General features: G+C 45.2%; 1 protein-coding gene across 2 annotated transcripts in view; it reads left to right on the plus strand.

The window, feature by feature from the left end:
• The window catches only part of LOC124616163 (cytochrome P450 6k1-like), a 66,632-nt gene that overhangs the window by 32,720 nt on the left and 15,685 nt on the right, over nucleotides 1–18,227 (plus strand). For both annotated transcript variants that reach the window (XM_047144443.1, XM_047144444.1), the window contains exons 5-7: nucleotides 7,802–7,992; nucleotides 12,142–12,360; nucleotides 17,807–18,058. In XM_047144443.1, coding sequence (XP_047000399.1) covers nucleotides 7,802–7,992; nucleotides 12,142–12,360; nucleotides 17,807–18,058 — 662 coding nt within the window. The remainder of the gene's footprint in view (nucleotides 1–7,801; nucleotides 7,993–12,141; nucleotides 12,361–17,806; nucleotides 18,059–18,227) is intronic.

The raw sequence follows: 18,227 nt of genomic DNA on the forward strand, positions 1-18,227 counted from the left end.
CAATTCATTCCGGATGTTCAAATATTCGTTTCTGCGATCTTTTTTTCCTTCATAAGTACACCAATAGCGAGTTTTAAATCGAAAAATCGTTTCAGGCATGCCCCTTGACTTAACTAACATACTCTATAGTAACATATGAAGTCTCCACAGCCTTCATTAATTTCCATTGAAAGCTGTTGCATCTGACAATGGAATAATGAGTGCCACTTCAGGAATTTTACTACCACTAATTTCTTCAAGTGCTCCATGCCTGCAAATTTAGCACAAAGTCCTTCTTCATGAACAGAACGACGAATCTCATCTGTCGACCGTTGTAATAGATAGCCCTTTCATCACCAACTAATTCTTTCTGTATTTCGTTTCATAGCAAATATACAGTACCCATTGTCCATAAAAACTGAGAATGCTCATCCCTCTCTTCTGTCATTTCCATTCATTTTTAAAGGATTGTCATGATGGACCGCTAGACTAGCTGTTTTTGCACAAACAGCCACTTGACCTGAGTGCGCCCTTAAACCACCAAGAAATAGCGAAGGGTAAACAGCGTCGACACCACATTTCTGCCGAAATCAGAGCGTTGTGCTGACCGCAAAATGCCGCACCGCAGTGCTAAATGAAATGTCCGCGATGTTCCGGATACTTCCTAGAGCGACCGAGCAAATCCGAGTGACAGGCCGAGCCTCGCTGAACCCGCAGCCCGCACACGCTTCACGCGTGAAGTTTGGCACGCCGTGGCCGGCGCTGCACTAATGCATGTCCGCGATCACATTTCCTATATAGCCTGTCGGTTCCCTTGGGGGATCATCAGTGATTGAATATCGTGTAGACCCGCCCGTTGCCTGGTGTTTCACAGACAAGACGTCTTGCACTTGCCCGCGAAAGGCAAAGGTCCCGAGTTCGAGTCTCGATCCGGCAGACAGTTTTAATCTGCCAGGAAGTTTCATATCAGCGCACACTCCGCTGCAGAGTGAAAATCTCATTCTGGAAACATCCCCACGCTGTGGCTAGGCCAAGTCTCCGCAATATCCTTTCTTTCAGGAGTGCTAGTTTTGCAAGGTTCGCAGGAGAGCTTCTGTAAAGTTAGGAAGGTAGGAGACGAGGTACTGGCGGAAGTAAAGCTGTGAGGGCGGGGCGTGAGTCGTGCTTGGGTAGTTCAGTTGGTGGAGCACTTGCCCGCGAAAGGCAAAGGTCCCGAGTTCGAGTCTCGGTCCGGCACACAGTTTTAATCTGCCAGGAAGTTTCATATCAGCGCACACTCCGGTGCAGAGTGAGAATCTCATTCTGAAGCCGACTTCCTTCTTCCAAATCCACTTCTGATTTCAATGACAAGTTTGTTTTCCAGGCCATCATCCGCAGATAGCTCATAAATATTCGTTCTGCACATAAAAAACGCCTGTTTCTTGCTCCAGTCTATTTTATTTGTTCCAGATGCATTTCGCCTTCACTTTTAAGCATCTAGAATGACACAGTTTTGTATTCGTGTGCGATATTTGTGTAGTATAGATAGTTCACGGCTTATTTTTTTACGTAAATGAGTCATCCCTTACAGTCATTCGCGTTTTTTGCTGTCATCTGCGTGTCCTTTCATCTGGAGACATGCTGGAGGTCGCTCTATAGCTTTAGATATGAAACATAAACACGTTTACACGTTACGAAATTTTTTCTTCACAATTTCCATGTTCCTTGCGCTAACTGTTGTGCAGCACTATTATTCTTGTCACTAGCTGCAGATATTTTACTGGCAAGTGTGATTTAAAGTACACTACTGGCCATTAAAATTGCTACACCAAGAAGAAATCCACATGATAATCGGGTGTTCATTGGACAAATTTATTATACTAGAACTGACATGTGATTACATTTTCACGCAATTTGGGTGCATAGATCCTGAGAAATCAGTACCCAGAACAACCCCCTCTGGCCGTAATAACGGCCTTGATACGCCTGGGCATTGAGTCAAACAGAGCTTAGATGGTGTGTACAGGTACAGCTGCCCATGCAGCTTCAACACGATACCACAGTTCATCAAGAGTAGTGACTGGCGTATTATGACGAGCCAGTTGCTTGGCTACCATTGACCAGACGTTTTCACTTGGTGAGAGATCTGCAGAATGTGCTGGCCATGGCAGCAGTCGAACATTTTCTGTATCCAGGAAGGCCCGTACAGAACCTGCAACATGCGGTCGTGCATTATCCTGCTGAAATGTAGAGTTCCACAGGGATCGAATGAAGGGTAGAGCCACGGGTCGTAATACATCTGAAATGTAACGTCCACTGTTCAAAGTGCCGCCAATGCGAACAAGAGGTGACCGAGACGTGTAACCAATAGCACCCCATATCATCGCGCCGGGTGATACGCCAGTATGGCGATGACGCATACATGCTTCCAATGTGCGTTCACCGCGATGCCGCCAAACACGGATGCGACCATCACGATGCTGTAAACAGAACCTCGATTCATCCGAAAAAATTACGTTTTGCCACTCGTGCACCCAGATTCGTCGTTGAGTACACCATCGCAGGCGCTCCTGTATGTGACGCAGCGTCAAGGGTAACCGCAGCCACGGTCTCCGAGCTGATAGTCCATGCTACTGCAAACGTCGTCGATCTGTTCGTGCAGATGGTTGTTGTCTTGCAAACGTCCCCATCTGTTGGCTCAGGGATCAAGACGTGGCTGCTCGATCCGTTACAGCCGTCATGCGGATAAGATGCCTGTCATCTCGACTCTAAGTGATACGAGGCCGTTGGGATCCAACACGCCGTTCCGTATTACCCTCCTGAACCCACCAATTCCATATTCTGCTAACAGACATTGGATCTTGACCAACGCGAGGAGCAATGTCGTGATACGATAAACCGCAATCGCGATAGGCTACAATCCGACCTTTATCAAAGTCGGAAACGTGATGGTACGCATTTCTCCTACTTACACGAGGTATCACAAGAACGTTTCACCAGGCAACGCCAGTCAACTACTGTTTGTGTATGAGAAATCAGTTGGAAACTTTCCTCATGTCAGCACGTTTTAGGTGTCGCCACCGGCGCCAACCTTGTGTGAATGCTTTGAAAAGCTCATCATTTGCATATCACAGCATCCTCTTCCTGTCGGTTAAATTTCGCGTCTGTAGCACGTCATCTTCGTGGTGTAGCAATTTTAATGGCCAGTAGTGTACATGCCGGAAACTAACGTCTGATGATTTATGCTCTCTTCATATCTCTGTTTCTGTGTGTGTGTGTGTGTGTGTGTGTGTGTGTGTGTGTGCTTAGTCAGGACGAGTTGTAGAAAGTTGAATGTAACAGCTGTCAGAGAGTGGCTGAAAGTTACAGTGTTCAGATGATCTGAGTATTGTGAGTCTTGGTTTAAATCAGGGCCAGACACGGCATGCTAAACTTCACGCGTGCAGTTTGTGCGGGCTGCGGGTATGCCAAGGTCCGGCCTGTCACTCGGTTTTGCTCGGTCCTTTTCGGAAGTACCCGAAGCAGCGCTGCTTTTCACTTAGCATTGCGGTGCAGCACTTTTCGGTCGGTGCAACTCTGTGAGTTCGGCAGAATCGTTTTGTCAGCTTTGTTTATCCTTCGCTATTTCTTTCTGGTATAAGAATGTTCACAAGTCCAGTGGGCTGTTTGTGTAAAAAGAGGTAATCTAGCGATCCATCATCACAATGCTTTATAATTAATGGGACTGACAGTAGAGAGGCGTGAGCATTCTCAGTTCGCGTAACCGATGGGTACTGCTTATTTCCTATAAAACGACACTTCAGTACCATGCAGAGAGAATTTCAATACTTAGATGACAATGACAAAGCTAAAAATTACAACTACCGACAGGCGGGATTCACTGTTCTGTACATCAAGAAGTACTTTGTGATAATTTTGCAGGCAAGGAGCACTTGAAGAAATTGGCGGTACGAAGAGTAAAACTCCTGAGGCCGCACCATTTATTCCATTGTCAGATGCAACAATTTTCAATGGAAGTCAATCACGATTATGGACTATTACTGTAGAGTATGTCGGTTAGTTCAAGGGGAATACCTGGAACGATTTTTCGATTTAAGACTCGGTGTTGTTGAATTGATGAAGGAAAAAGGAGTGCAGGAACGAAAATTAGAACATCCGGAATGGTGTGCACACTTCGCATTTTAAGTGGACTTGACTGCACACTGCCCACAGTAAAACACTGCAAGGTAACTTCTTTCTGAATTGACACCGTTTGCCCTTTCAGTTTAATGCGACCTGTGCATGTGCATAACTGATTGACCTGCAAGGTAGTTCCTGTTCTAGTGGCAATTATTTTACATCAAACCAGCGTCTACATTGCTTTGGTCAGATAGAGTTTCCATGTCTGCATAATAAGGATGCAAAACTTCTACAATATTTCGTTCGACATATTTGTGTGAAAGATCTTTATTCGATTGCGAAACTAAGTAAGTCACAATTACGAGGCAACTTGTGTGTGAAACTCTGTGAAAGAGTGTGCATCTTTGCGTATGTCGATAGTCTGTACCAGACAACAATTATATTATGGCGAGCTGGTATGACATGGGCATACAAAAACTGCCACAGCAGCTACAAAAATGCATCGACAGAAATGGTGACTATGTCTAATAATAGCTAAATGTTCAAGGTATAAACTAATGTAAACCATTGTAGAAATAAACGGGTCTGTGTACTCATAAAAAATAGGAGACCTTACTTTTGGGATTACCCTCGTATATGTCACTAAGAGGCAACTTAAAAGTGAGAGTGGCATCAAGAAAAGGAATGTTTTGCCATACTAGACCTCAACGCATTTCACCCTTTCCACATATTGCTCCATCAACGGTTCAATAGCAGTGACATTCAAAATTATTATTCTCCAAATGGAATTCACAAAAACCGCAAGGAAATGCGGAGCTTCGATGCAAGAAGTTGTTTACAGATGAAGCAATGTTTACAAACCGTGGGCTGATAAATCTTCTCAAAGTGAACTACTTGTCATTTAACGTCCGATCTGGTTCCACGTAAGTTATATAGGGGAAAAATCTGGGGATCTTGCTTGCTACAAGAGTGCCTCAGCACCTTGCTGATAGTTCGCAGAGACTCACGCCATGTATTGACGAGCATTGCCTTGTTGAAAAATGCCAGCGGGTTACTGTCGTATTAGAGTTAACACGCGAGGACGGAGAACGTCTGTGACGTACTGTTGTGCCGTCAAAAGTCCCACGGTCACTACAAGCCGTGTCCTGATACCATAGCCGATGGCTGCCCACACCACGACGCCAGAGTAAACAACGCTGTGTCTCTCGAAATTGTTGGAACTATGAGACCTCTCGTCACCATATTCGCCGGCAATGGTCATCCACAGCAGAGCAGAACGAAGATTCATCGCTGAACACAGTTCGACGTCATCCACCAGCCGTCCACATTTCCCTATCACGGCACCACTCCTAACGCACCCGATAGTGTTAACGGCAGCCTATGCGTAGAACCGTAATTCCCTGGGCCGTATGCTGCTGGTCTGCAACAAACGGTACGGGATGGCAAAGAATGTCGCTGGCAGTCCTTTACTTGTTCTCAGGTGGCAGGCGCAGATGCGAAGGATTACGTTGTTTAGGTGCACAATACAGCGGTCCTCCATTGTGGTGGTGAGACGTGGTCCATTAGAAACTTGATGAGGAGTACGATTGGTCTCGCTTTAGCATGCAGTCGAACATCAGGCCACTATCACACTGGAATGTACCACAAATATGGATACTGCACGATTCGATAGACCAGCCAAACGGAAACCCACGATTAAAGTACTCGGTAGTGAAGCCACTTTATAAAAAGGGAGACAGGGATAATGTTGACAATTATAGACCTATTTCTATGCCATCAGTGTTTGCTAAAGTTATCGAGAAGGTTGTATATACAAGGTTACTGGAGCACTTAAATTCAAATAATTTGCTGTCAAATGTACAGTTTGATTTTAGAAATGGTTTAACAACTGAAAATGCTATATTCTCTTTTCTCTGTGAGGTTTTGGATGGATTAAATAAAAGGTTGCGAACGCTAGGTGTTTTCTTTCATTTAACGAAGGCTTTTGACTGTGTTGACCACAAGATATTACTGCAGAAGTTGGACCATTATGGAGTAAGGGGAGTAGCTTACAATAGGTTCGCCTCTTTAAGAACAGAAAGCAGAAAGTAATTCTCCGCAATATTGAGAGTGGCAGTGATGTTCAGTCCCAATGGAGCACTGTTAAGTGGGGCGTTCCCCAAGGGTCAGTGCTGGGGCCACTGCTCTTTCTTATTTATATAAATGATATGCCTTCTAGTATTACAGGTGATTAAAAAATACTTCTGTTTGCTGATGACACCAGCTTGGTAGCGAAGGATCTTGTGTGTAATATTGAAACATTATCAACTAACGTAGTTCATGAAATAAGTTCGTGGCTTGTGGAGAATAATTTGATGCTAAATCACAGTAAGACTCAGTTTTTACAGTTTCTAACTCACATTCAACAAGAACTGATATTTTGATCAGACAGAATGGGCATATTATAAGCGAGACGGGACTGTTCAAGTTCCTAGGCGTTCGGATAGGTAGTAAGCTGTTGTGGAAAGCCCATGTTCAGGATCTTGTTCAGAAACTAAATGCTGCTTTATTTACCATTAGAACAGTATCTGAAATAAGTGACAGTTCAACACGAAAAGTAGTCTACATCTCATATTTTCATACGCTTATGTCATATGGTATTATTTTTTAGGGTAATTCTTCTGATTCAAAAAGGGTGTTTTTGGCTAAAAAACGGGCTGTTCGAGCTATATGTGGTGTAAGTTCGAGAACCTCTTGTCGACCCCTATTCAATAGTCTGGGAATTCTGACATTGCCCTCACAGTATATATTTTCTCTAATGTCGTTTGTTGTTAGCAGTATTAGCTTATTCCCAAGAGTTAGCAGCTTTCACTCGGTTAATACTAGGCAGAAATCAAATCTGCATGTGGAATCCACTTCCTTGACTCTTGTGCAGAAAGGAGTGCACTATTCTGCTGCATCCATTTTCAATAAGCTACCGCAAGAACTCAAAAATCTTAGCAGTAGCCCAAACGCTTTTAAGTCTAACCTGAAGAGTTTCCTCATGGCTCACTCCTTCTATTCTGTCGAGGAGCTCCTGGAAGAGCTGAAAAATTAAGCAAATTCCAGTGTTACATTGTTGATTTTCTTTATTTAAACTTACGAATTGTCGCCTGAATACGTTACTTGTATTTCATTTTATCTGTTTCTACTATCGTGTTATAATTTCATGTATTGACTCGTTCCATGACCTTGGAGACTTCTCCTTAATTGGGTCCCACGGAACAATAAATAAATAAATAACAATGAGTCCACTTTCAAAGTCTTTCACATGCCGATTACGCCGTCTCGAACGACCACGTGGCACCTCCGTGTCCTGCACCATGATCACTCAGTACCTGACGCTGCTCACGCCCTCCGTATACTCTGCAGGGTCTGGTAGCAACACTAAACACAAACCACACTAATTCAGTCCGATGGCCGTTCTACATGTCACAGAGAATTGCAATTCTAATAACTGACCTCCACACCGATGGTGAGTACAAGACCGATGTTTCATAGACGTGTGATGTCCTCTGGGTCTTTCACTCTTCGGCAGACAATGTACAAAATTTGACTAATTGCTTTTGTTTTTGTGTCACGTAATATATTATTTCAGCTTAAGACAGAATAGCTAAATAGCTTCATCCATAGTTTCGCCTTGCAAAAGGTGAATCTGTCTTCAAAATCATCACTATTTTAATCAATAATTATTTTTCTCTTGTAGGTTCAAAGGTGGAGCGGCAGCTATTAGTCACTATTTCAGACGGATGGTTCGGGAGACGGTAAATTATAGAGAGGAGAAAAACGTAAGCAGAAAAGACTTTTTGGAACTTCTCATTCAGCTGAAAAACAAAGGATACGTTGACGTTGACAAGGGGGACGATGGTGAACTGAATGGCACCGCAGACGTCAGCAGTGAGTTTTCAGTTATATCAGAAAATGTGCACACACTTAACAATATTATTAATAATTATAGTTAAAACTCGGAGATCGATTTCAGCACAAACATGCATAACTAAGCACAATCCTATTTGAGATGGAATGCTATGCCTTTCCTCACTAATCTACTGAACCGGAAACACACACGCGTCATCAGTGTCTTAAAAAGAAGGAGGACCTGTGTCAATTTCATCATGCCGTGTGTGTTTCCAGTTCAATAGTTACACTAGTACATCTTATTGTGCTATGTTTGCTGATCTGGTGACAAAACAGGCATATTGGCTGCTTATTTTCCGGCTAACATGTGAACTTCATATCTGAGACAGCTGTGACCGTATGTGCAGTGGTTGTGCGGAACTGTTACTAACCGCTCCATCGTATGTTGCTTCCTCACACACCGCTGTGTGGGTCCTCTACCATCCTAACTCCACACAAGTTCTCCTTCACATCTAGCAGGACTAGCACTCCTGGAAAAAAGGATACTGCCGAGAAATGGCTCAGTCACTGCTAGGCGTTAATCTAGAATCAATTTCCACTTTGCTGCGAAGTATGTGCTGACTTGTAACTTTCTTGCAGATTAAAACTGAATCCCAGACTGAGACACGAACCAAAAACCTTTTTCTTTTTTTGTGGCAGACTGATCTACCGTCCGAGTTAAGCACGCGAGAGTCACGACCACCCTAACATCCTTACCTCCCCCCCCCCTTACCCCCTACTCAGAACTGCTACCGCCAGTAGCTCTTTCTGACCTCCCAAATTCCAAATACATTTTCCTGCATACCTTGAGGTACCAGCACTGCTGCATGAAAGAAGATTCCGGAGAAATGACGGAAGTAAATCTGTGATGGGAGTTCGTGAATTCTGTCTGGGTATCGCAGACGATAGAACATTCTCCCACAAAAGGTAAAGGTCCCAGGTTCCAGTTGCCAGCCTGATACACAGATTTAGTCTGCCAGGAAGTTTCATATTAGCGTTAACTGCGTTGTAGAGTGAAAATTCATTCTGGAAACAATGCTTCTTCCCATGAAGCGTGATAATGCCCAAGAGTTTGAAAACAGTTATTTGATAATAACGAAATAAAGTGTTTACTTCGAAATTAAAGGAGCCGCCGATGCAGGTAAATTCTTCGTTTTAGGAAATGTACAGCAGCTGTGGACACACACATGATTACCCCACCTGTTTCCTAATACAGCTACACTGTGCTATAGTAAGTAATAGCCACTAACTGCTTGTAACATATTTCACACATAACACTATTTATGTTCCCTAGATATTACAATTCCTACCTAACTTCATGAACAACGCTTATCAACACCAGTTGAGTCAGCGCAGGAACACGCAGGGATCCGGTGATGTGGAGTTCCATGTTCAACAATGGCCCTTGAACAGTGTGCTCCGAAACGCTTGTGCTTGCACCATCGTTGTACTCTTTCCTCAGATCTGTCACATGTCGCTGCCTATCCCGGATTACATACTGGGCGATTCTCCGACCTCGTACGTTTTGTGCTGAGATGTGGTCGTCCAATACCATACGGCCCACTGGATATTTCACCAACATTGATCCGCTTTCCATAGGTTCTCACGACAGTAGTACGCCAAAAGGCGACTAGATCCGCCGTTTCAGAGATTCTTGTTTCCTGTCGCTCGGCCACAACAATGTGCCCTTTGTTGAAACCGTTAATATGAGTGGATTTCCGCATTTGCGGCCCGTATCTTCGCTATAATGACTGCCCGGTCGCCTATCTTCCGCTTACACTCTTTCCTTACTGCATCACGTTCTCGCAACACTTCCAGGAGGCATTAAACCTCGCGGTAGGCTGTGGTCATTATGTTTTGGTTCATGAGTGTATGTTGGAAACAAAGATTATGCTTGAGTGCAGGTGTTCGTCACCCTGTTTTATACGAATGTGGACCTGGACCCCATACTGCGCAGGCCGCATTACACATAAAACTGCAAGACGTGATTCCCTGGTGTCTATGGCTGGTCCATCGTGCACCACCTGCCAGAGGTGATCACTTCACCTCATACCCTCCCTCTTTCCTCCGAAACGCGATCCACAATTCCCAGAGGGGTTCTGCCGGACACCAACTCACTGGCCTGGGCTTCTATGCGCAACCTAGCTCATCACGTACCCAGCTAAACTACAGGGAATGTTACACGCAAAAACCATTAGGAAAGAGAAGGAATTAGTACAAAAGTAGATGGTTCATTTCTGGCAATCACTGATTAAATACAGAGTGCGTTCCATAAGTAATGCGACCAATTTTTTCTGACACATCGGTACACCACAGCGTGTAGTAACCGGCAGGGCAAAGTGGAGGGGGGTATCAGCTTCAAAACGCTCTTTGTCTCATTCGGCTGCGAGCTGCCACAGAGTCAGCATGTGCGTTTCCGTCAACCCCGTTTTGAGTTTATGTAACACGGCACAATGGATAATTCTGTAGAGCAATGGTACGCTATCAAATTTTGTGTTAAACTTGGGAAGTCCGCCACCGAAGCGTTTTCATTACTGCAGCATACTTTTGAGACTGATTGCTTGTCCAAATCACAAGTTTTCCGGTGGCACAAGTCGTTCATGGAGAGCCGAGAGGAGATCACCGACAAACCTCGCAGTGGACGGCCACCAACCGCACGAGTCGACGAAAACGTGACGCGTGCGCGCGATTGTTTGAACTCTGACGGATGGCTGAGCCTTCAATTGATAGCAAAAACTCTAAACATGTCAAAAACAACCGTTTTCCGCATTGTGACTGAAGATTTGAATATGAGAAAGGTGTGTGCCGAACTCGCCCCAAAAGCGTTGATCGCCGAACACAAGCCTATGCGAGTGCTTTGGTGCCGAGAAGTGTTGGAAACGTGTGAAAATGATCCTCATTATTTAAACTCAGTTATCACTGGTGATGAGTCGTGGATTTTTGAGTACGACCCTGAGACAAAAAGGCAGAGTTCAGGGTGGCACGCCTCATCGTCGCCCCATCCCAAGAAGGCACGCATGAGCAAGTCCAGGATCATAACCATGCTCATTGTCTTCTTTGACGTCAGAGGCTTTGTCCACCATGAATTCGTACCTACCGGGACTACAGTGAACTCAGCTTTCTACTTGGAAGTAACTCAAAATACTGAAAAGGAGGGTCTCGCGCTGCCGAAGCGACATCAAGGACACGAGGAAAGTTCGCCACGACAACGCCCCAAGGCACAGCGCCTTCATTGTGAACGACTTCCTGGCCAGGACCAAGACCCCATTGGTTCCCCAGCCTACCTACAGTCCTGACCTGGCTACCGCTGACGTTTTTTTGTTTCCTCGGTTAAAAGGAGTCATGAAAGGAAAACATTGGGACACGATTGAAAGCATCCAGGCACATGTTACATCAGCTCTAAAGGACATTCCGGAAAAGGCATTCCAGGATGCCTTCCAGGCATGGAAACACCGCCTCCAGAAGTGTATCGTCGCAAGAGGATTTTATTTTGATAATTTTTGATTATTTGTACGAATATATTAAAAAAAATTTTCAAATGTGTGTGATAGCTTATGGGACTTAACTGCTAAGGTCATCAGTCCCTAAGCTTACACACTACTTAACCTAAATTATCCTAACGACAAACACACACACCCATGCCCGAGGGAGGACTCGAATCTACGCCGGGATCAGCCGCACAGTCCATGACTGCAGCGCCTTAGACGGCATGGCTAATCCCGCGCGGCCGAATATATTCAATAAATTATTTTTTTATGAATTTCGTCGCATTACTTACGGAACGAGCCGTGTATTTTATTAACTGACGAGTACGGAATTCAAATAGTAATAACTTTAAATCAGTTATCAATAACATGTGAGACGCACCAGCCAAGCAATGGATAGAAGATGGTAGGAAGGTTGGATTAGCAGTATAACTGCATATTAATGGTGCAGAGTTGGAAGTAGTCGAAAACCCAGCAAATGTTTTATTTAGAAAAGCGTCTATATGAAGAGATAGTATATCATTATGATAAGAGTTGCTAGTCCTGTTATGAAATGGTACCCTTTCGTAGTTTTTCATATTTTGCTTACGTGTTGTTCCTGAGATGATATTTTATTGAGCCACTTTGCTCTGGTCTGCTTACCGTGTTTCCATGTTGCTTACAGAACTGACAATGGACGAAGTGGCGGCACAGGCGTTCATCTTCTTCGCAGCTGGATTCGAAACTTCTTCGTCGACAATAAGTTTCACTCTCTTTGAGTTGGCTCACAATATCAGCCTGCAGAACAAACTGCAAGAAGAAATAGACTCAGTGCTCAAAGAGGAAGGGGACATCACTTACGAATCGATTGCTAAGATGACATACCTCGATAAAGTTGTGTCAGGTAAGTTCTGCAAACTGTTGTTATTGTTGTTGTTGTCGTTGTTGTTTAAATCAGGGCAGACGACAGCGCAGTTATGAGCCCTCGAAGCAATAGATGTAAAACAGTAGATAACCAGAGTCAATGGGAACAACTTCACCTATTTCCGGATCCACATCTGTCCCGTGTTGCTAGAACGACATAACCGTTGCTCCACCTCGTCTGCAGAATGTCGTGTTTATTTCATTCACTTTGCTGTTTTCAGTCCGTACCTGGATAAAAACCAGTACCACAAACTGTACACCTGTAGCCCATAGGGAAACACGTTACACTTCACGAAAACACTGAAGTTTATAACAATTTTGAAAAGTTAGTTATACAGGGCGTCTCGGGAACAGTGGTCGGTATTCAGGGATACGACATTCCAGACATGTTCAATGGGCAACTTGTCAGGAGCGTGTACTGTCCAATAAACCAGTGGTCAGTTTCGAAGAAGTCCCTACCATAACTCGCCGGCCATTACACTTTGCTTCGTGGGGCTGCATGAAGAAGAGACATCTCGGATTGTACAGGGTGTTACAAAAAGGTACGGCCAAACTTTCAGGAAACATTCCTCACACACAAATAAAGAAAAGATGTTATGTGGACATGTGTCCGGAAACGCTTAATTTCCATGTTAGAGCTCATTTTAGTTTCGTCAGTATGTACTGTACTTCCTCGATTCACCGCCAGTTGGCCCAATTGAAGGAAGGTAATGTTGACTTCTGTGCTTGTGTTGACATGCGACTCATTGCTCTACAGTACTAGAATCAAGCACATCAGTACGTAGCGTCAACAAGTTAGTGTTCATCACCAACGTGGTTTTGCAGTCAGTGCAATGTTTACAAATGCGGAGTTGGCAGATGCCCATTTGATGTATGGATTAGCACGGGGCAATAGCCGTGGCGGGGTACGTTTGTATCGAGACAGATTTCCAGAACGAAGGTGTCCCGACAGGAAGACGTTCGAAGCAACTGATCGGCGTCTCAGGGAGCACGGAATATTCCAGCCTATGACTCGTGACTGGGGAAGACCTAGAACGACGAGGACACCTGCAATGGACGAGGCAAATCTTCGTGCAGTTGACGATAACCCTAATGTCAGCGTCAGAGAAGTTGCTGCTGTACAAGGTAACGTTGACCACGTCCCTGTATGGAGAGTGCTACGGGAGAACCAGTTGTTTCCGTACCATGTACAGCGTGTGCAGGTACTATCAGCAGCTCCACGGGTACACTTCTGCGAATGGTTCATCCAACAATGTGTCAATCCTCATTTCAGTGCAAATGTTCTCTTTACGGATGAGGCTTCATTCCAACGTGATCAAATTGTAAATTTTCACAATCAACATGTGTGGGCTGACGAGAATCCGCACGCAGTTATGCAATCACGTCATCAACACAGATTTTCTGTGAACGTTTGGGCAGGCATTTTGGTGATGTCTTGATTAGGCCACATGCTCTTCCACCTACGCTCAATCGAGCACGTTATCATGATTTCATACGGGATACTCTACCTGTGCTGCTAGAACATGTGCCTTTACAAGTACGACACAACATGTGGTTCATGCACGATGGAGCTCCTGCACATTTCAGTCGAAGTGTTCGTACGCTTCTCAACAACAGATTCGGTGACCGATGGATTGGTAGAGGCGGACCAATCCCATGGCCTCCACGCTCTCGTGACCTCAACCCTCTTGACTTTCATTTATGGGGGCATTTGAAAGCTCTTGTCTACGCAACCCCGGTATCAAATGTAGAGACTCTTCGTGCTCGTATTGTGGACGGCTGTGATACAATACGCCATTCTCCAGGGCTGCATCAGCGGACCAGGGATTCCATGCGACGGAGGGTGGATGCATGTATCCTCGCTAACGGAGGACATTTTGAACATTTCCTGTAACAAAGTGTTTGAAGTCACGCTGGTACGTTCTGTTGCTGTGTGTTTCCATTCCATGATTAATGTGATTTGAAGAGAAGTAATAAAATGAGCTCTAACATGGAAAGCAAGCGTTTCCGGACACATGTCCACATAACATATTTTCTTTCCTTGTGTGTCAGGAATGTTTCCTGAAAGTTTGGCCGTACCTTTTTGTACCACCCTGTATAGCATACGTGATGTGCTGGTTGTCTTGTGCAGGACAAGTAGCAGTCGGGATTAGAGGCTGCCCAAACAGTTTCCTTCGGCTGCGTTCCTCATCTTCCTAAAGCCATTTCATCTAGGCTTATTCATTGTTGATTATGTTAGTCTATTATTTTGTCCCTAATAGCTCATTTCAAGCTTCTGGTTCTTTTCGAGCGATGCAAGTACTTTATGCAGTTATTGCCAAAACATCCGACCACCAGCTTAATAACGTGTCGGTCCGCTTGAAGCACACTGCATGTTGCTCTGCAGTACAGGACGAGGGTCCAGCTCACGTCAGCACGGACCCTGGACCCCGCTAGTCCGCCACTATGCGCGCCAAATGGGAACGGCTTTGACTCCGAACGAACACTACAAAATGCGCACACATCCCGTCTCTCAGAAAACTTCAAGACTTCTAGCTGAACCGTACAGCCTGCTATTCCTTCCTTTCAAACAGGACATGGCCGGCAATCGCAAAGTATGAACACTCTTACGGCCAATGGCGAGCTTCCTTCATGCACAATAACGAGGCCAAGAAAAACGCGCTGCGATAAAATACCAATGACTTTTCGATTCACCCTTCTTCTTCCCAAAAGCTGCTCTTTCTGATTCGCCTCTGTGACATCAAAAACATTTTTTTTTCCAGTCGCGTGTTTTCGGCCAGTAACTAGCCTCGCATCAGAAGTCCTCTGAGAGTAAAAAACAGTGCCCAATGCTAAGCTCTTATATTTTCTGCAAGCCATGTTTCTTTAGGAATCCGTAAGATTGTTGTCTTCTGAAAGCACTCATCCGAACACGAGAAATCGCCGGCCTCCCACTGACAGAGGGCCTTCCTTGGCCTCAGCTCGGCCACAGGGTAGGCCTCAGTTTAAATGCACAGTAGTTGACAGCCCCGTGGGGAGCCCGGTATCGTAATTTTCATGGAGTCAACACTAGAGGCTGCCCACCTGTGCAGGTGCCGGTGGGCTGCTGTTTTTCGTTATGTCAGTCACTTCATTGTCTGTTCCTAATCCACCATGCTTTCATTATCCCCCAATTAGTGTGATTTTCTCATATTAAATGAAAATGGGCTTTTCAAAAAAATCGAGTTTTTCAACTGAACACCACATTTATTAGAAGACAAACTACGGTTCTGAGCCGAATATTATGATAAAATAGTTTCCACCCATTACATATTACAGTGTTTATCATGCATGACGCGTACACACAACTTGCCATAGGTTGGAAAGGAACAGCTTCTGCTTTCCAGTCACGTGTACGAATAACCTTTGTTGGATTATATTTGGCTATTTTTCTAGAACCGTTCATATTTGAATTGTTTAAAGTAATGATAGGTAGTTATCCAAGCAACGTAAGGAAATTATCCCAAAATATTTGTTCATTGCCTATTAAAAGAAGCCTTAGTGGTCTCCAATGAATGACTTTGCAGCTTGATCAATCATCATTAAATACTGATAAGGTCAAAATGCACTTTCTTAATAGCTTGTTTGTCCGTCTTTGGAACGAAATGCATCACTGATCCTGCGTACCAGGGATCCGACAGTTTGTTGGTAAGTTTGAAGTTTGTGGAGGTATATATCATTAGATGTCTACGCATAAATCATACACTTCGTGTAAATAACGCGCCACTGATTTGCGTACCCGGTGATGGCGCCCGATAGCGACCCACTTGAGTTCCACAGGATTTAAACCAGGCGAATTTGGTCGCCGAGACATCAACAGGAGCTCATCAAACCATAGTAACACGGTTCTGGCTCCTAGACAACGACAATCATACTGCTGAAAGACGATATCGCCGTCGGGGAAGACATCAAGCATGAAGGGATGCAGGCGGTTAGCAGCTGTCAGCGTGTCTTCGATTACTCCACAGGTCCCGTGCAAGCGCAGGGAAATGTCTCCCATCGCGTAATACTGCTCCACCAACCTGCGCCGGTTCTGCGCTGCACATTTCGAGCCACGTCGATGGTGGTGTTTGTGGAGACAACTAGCGACCTAGTGTAGCAAAAATGTTATTCACCTGAAGATCCGACACGTTTCCATTGATCGACGGTCGAATTCCGATGGTCCTGTGCCCACTACCATCGTAACTGACGACTTCGTTGGGTCAATATGTGAACACGTAGGCGTGGTCTGCTGCGAAGCTCCGTGTACAACAGTGTATGATGAACGGCGTGCTCCGAAACACCTGTGCGTGCACCAGCATTGTGCTCTTTCGGCAGAGATCGCACACATCGCCATATATCCTACTTTACAGAGATGACGAGTATCCGAACCCCGCCTGCTGCTGTGGCCGAGTGGTTCTAGACGCTTCAGCCCGGTTCAAAATGGTTCAAATGGCTCTAAGCACTATGGGACTTAACATCTGAGGTCCTCAGTCCCCTAGACATAGAACTACTTAAACCTAAGAAACCTAAGAGTATCACACACATCCATGCCCGAGGCAGGATAAGAACCTGCGACCGTAGCGGTCACGCGGTTCCAAACTGAAGCGCTTAGAACCGCACGGCCACACCGGCCGGCTCTTCAGTTCGGAACCGCGCTGCTGCTACGGTCGGGGGTTCGAATCCTGCCTCGGGCATGGATGTGTGTGATACTCTTAGGTTTCTTAGGTTTAAGTAGTTCTATGTCTAGGGGACTGAGGACCTCAGATGTTAAGTCCCATAGTGCTTAGAGCTATTTGAACCATTTTTACCCGAACACCACGTTCTGTGAAGAGTCATAGACTTCCAACGATTTAGCGCCTAGTGGTAACTTCACTGCCATTTTGTCTCTTTCCATAGGTGCTTACGACAGTAGCACGTGAACATTCGACCAGCTTCGACGTTTTCGAGATGCTCGTTCACAGGCTCTCCGTAATAATAATCTGCCCTTTGTAAAAGTCGCTTAAGTCATTTGATTTCCCCATTTAAAGCCCATATCTTTGCGACGATGAACCCGTGTCTGCTGTGCTTACGTACTTTTGCTACCATGCCACGTGCCCGCAACGCAACCAGGTGTCGCGGCGGGCAGTTGTCATAATGTTTCAGCTACCAGTGTAACTGTCACATGCGCCAATGGAGAGAGGAAACAGCACTTAGTAATAAGTGAAGGCGTCATTAAAATTATCCGCCACTGTACGAACACAATTCCAATGCTACTTTTCGTTGCTTCCTGGTTGCGCTCGTATACGCTAGAGCCTGGATCTTGCTGCTTTCTTTATGGCGTTGTAACTTGTATTCGACTGATTTGAGAATTTCGCGTATTTTGTTACCATGTTTGTCAGCCGTGATTCTTAGCCGACAAAGTTAACTGATGTTTCATTCACTTTCAGAAACACTGAGAAAGTACCCGCCACTGGCTTTCTTGAACCGGGAGTGCAACAAGGACTACCAGGTGCCGGGCAGCGATCTCGTCCTGGAGAAGGGCTCCACCGTGCTGGTGTCGACGCTGGGGCTGCACCGGGACCCCGAGTACTTCCCGGACCCCGAGCGCTTCGACCCCGAGAGGTTCACCGAGGAGGAGAAGGCCCGCAGGCACCCCTATGTCTACCTGCCGTTTGGAGAGGGACCGCGCATATGCATAGGTGAGTACTCTCTGTTCAGCTGTACAGTTCTTCACTGACACGTTGATCTCCACAACCCTTATATTTTCCTTTCAGGACCTAATATAACATGGACTACGTCAATCTCTTCCCACAGCAGAATGGTGACAATAACCATCGAAGGGCCAAAGAAACTGGTGTAGGCATGCGT

This window comes from Schistocerca americana, chromosome 5, assembly GCF_021461395.2.
Source record: "Schistocerca americana isolate TAMUIC-IGC-003095 chromosome 5, iqSchAmer2.1, whole genome shotgun sequence".
In the NCBI taxonomy this organism is placed as follows: domain Eukaryota; kingdom Metazoa; phylum Arthropoda; class Insecta; order Orthoptera; family Acrididae; genus Schistocerca; species Schistocerca americana.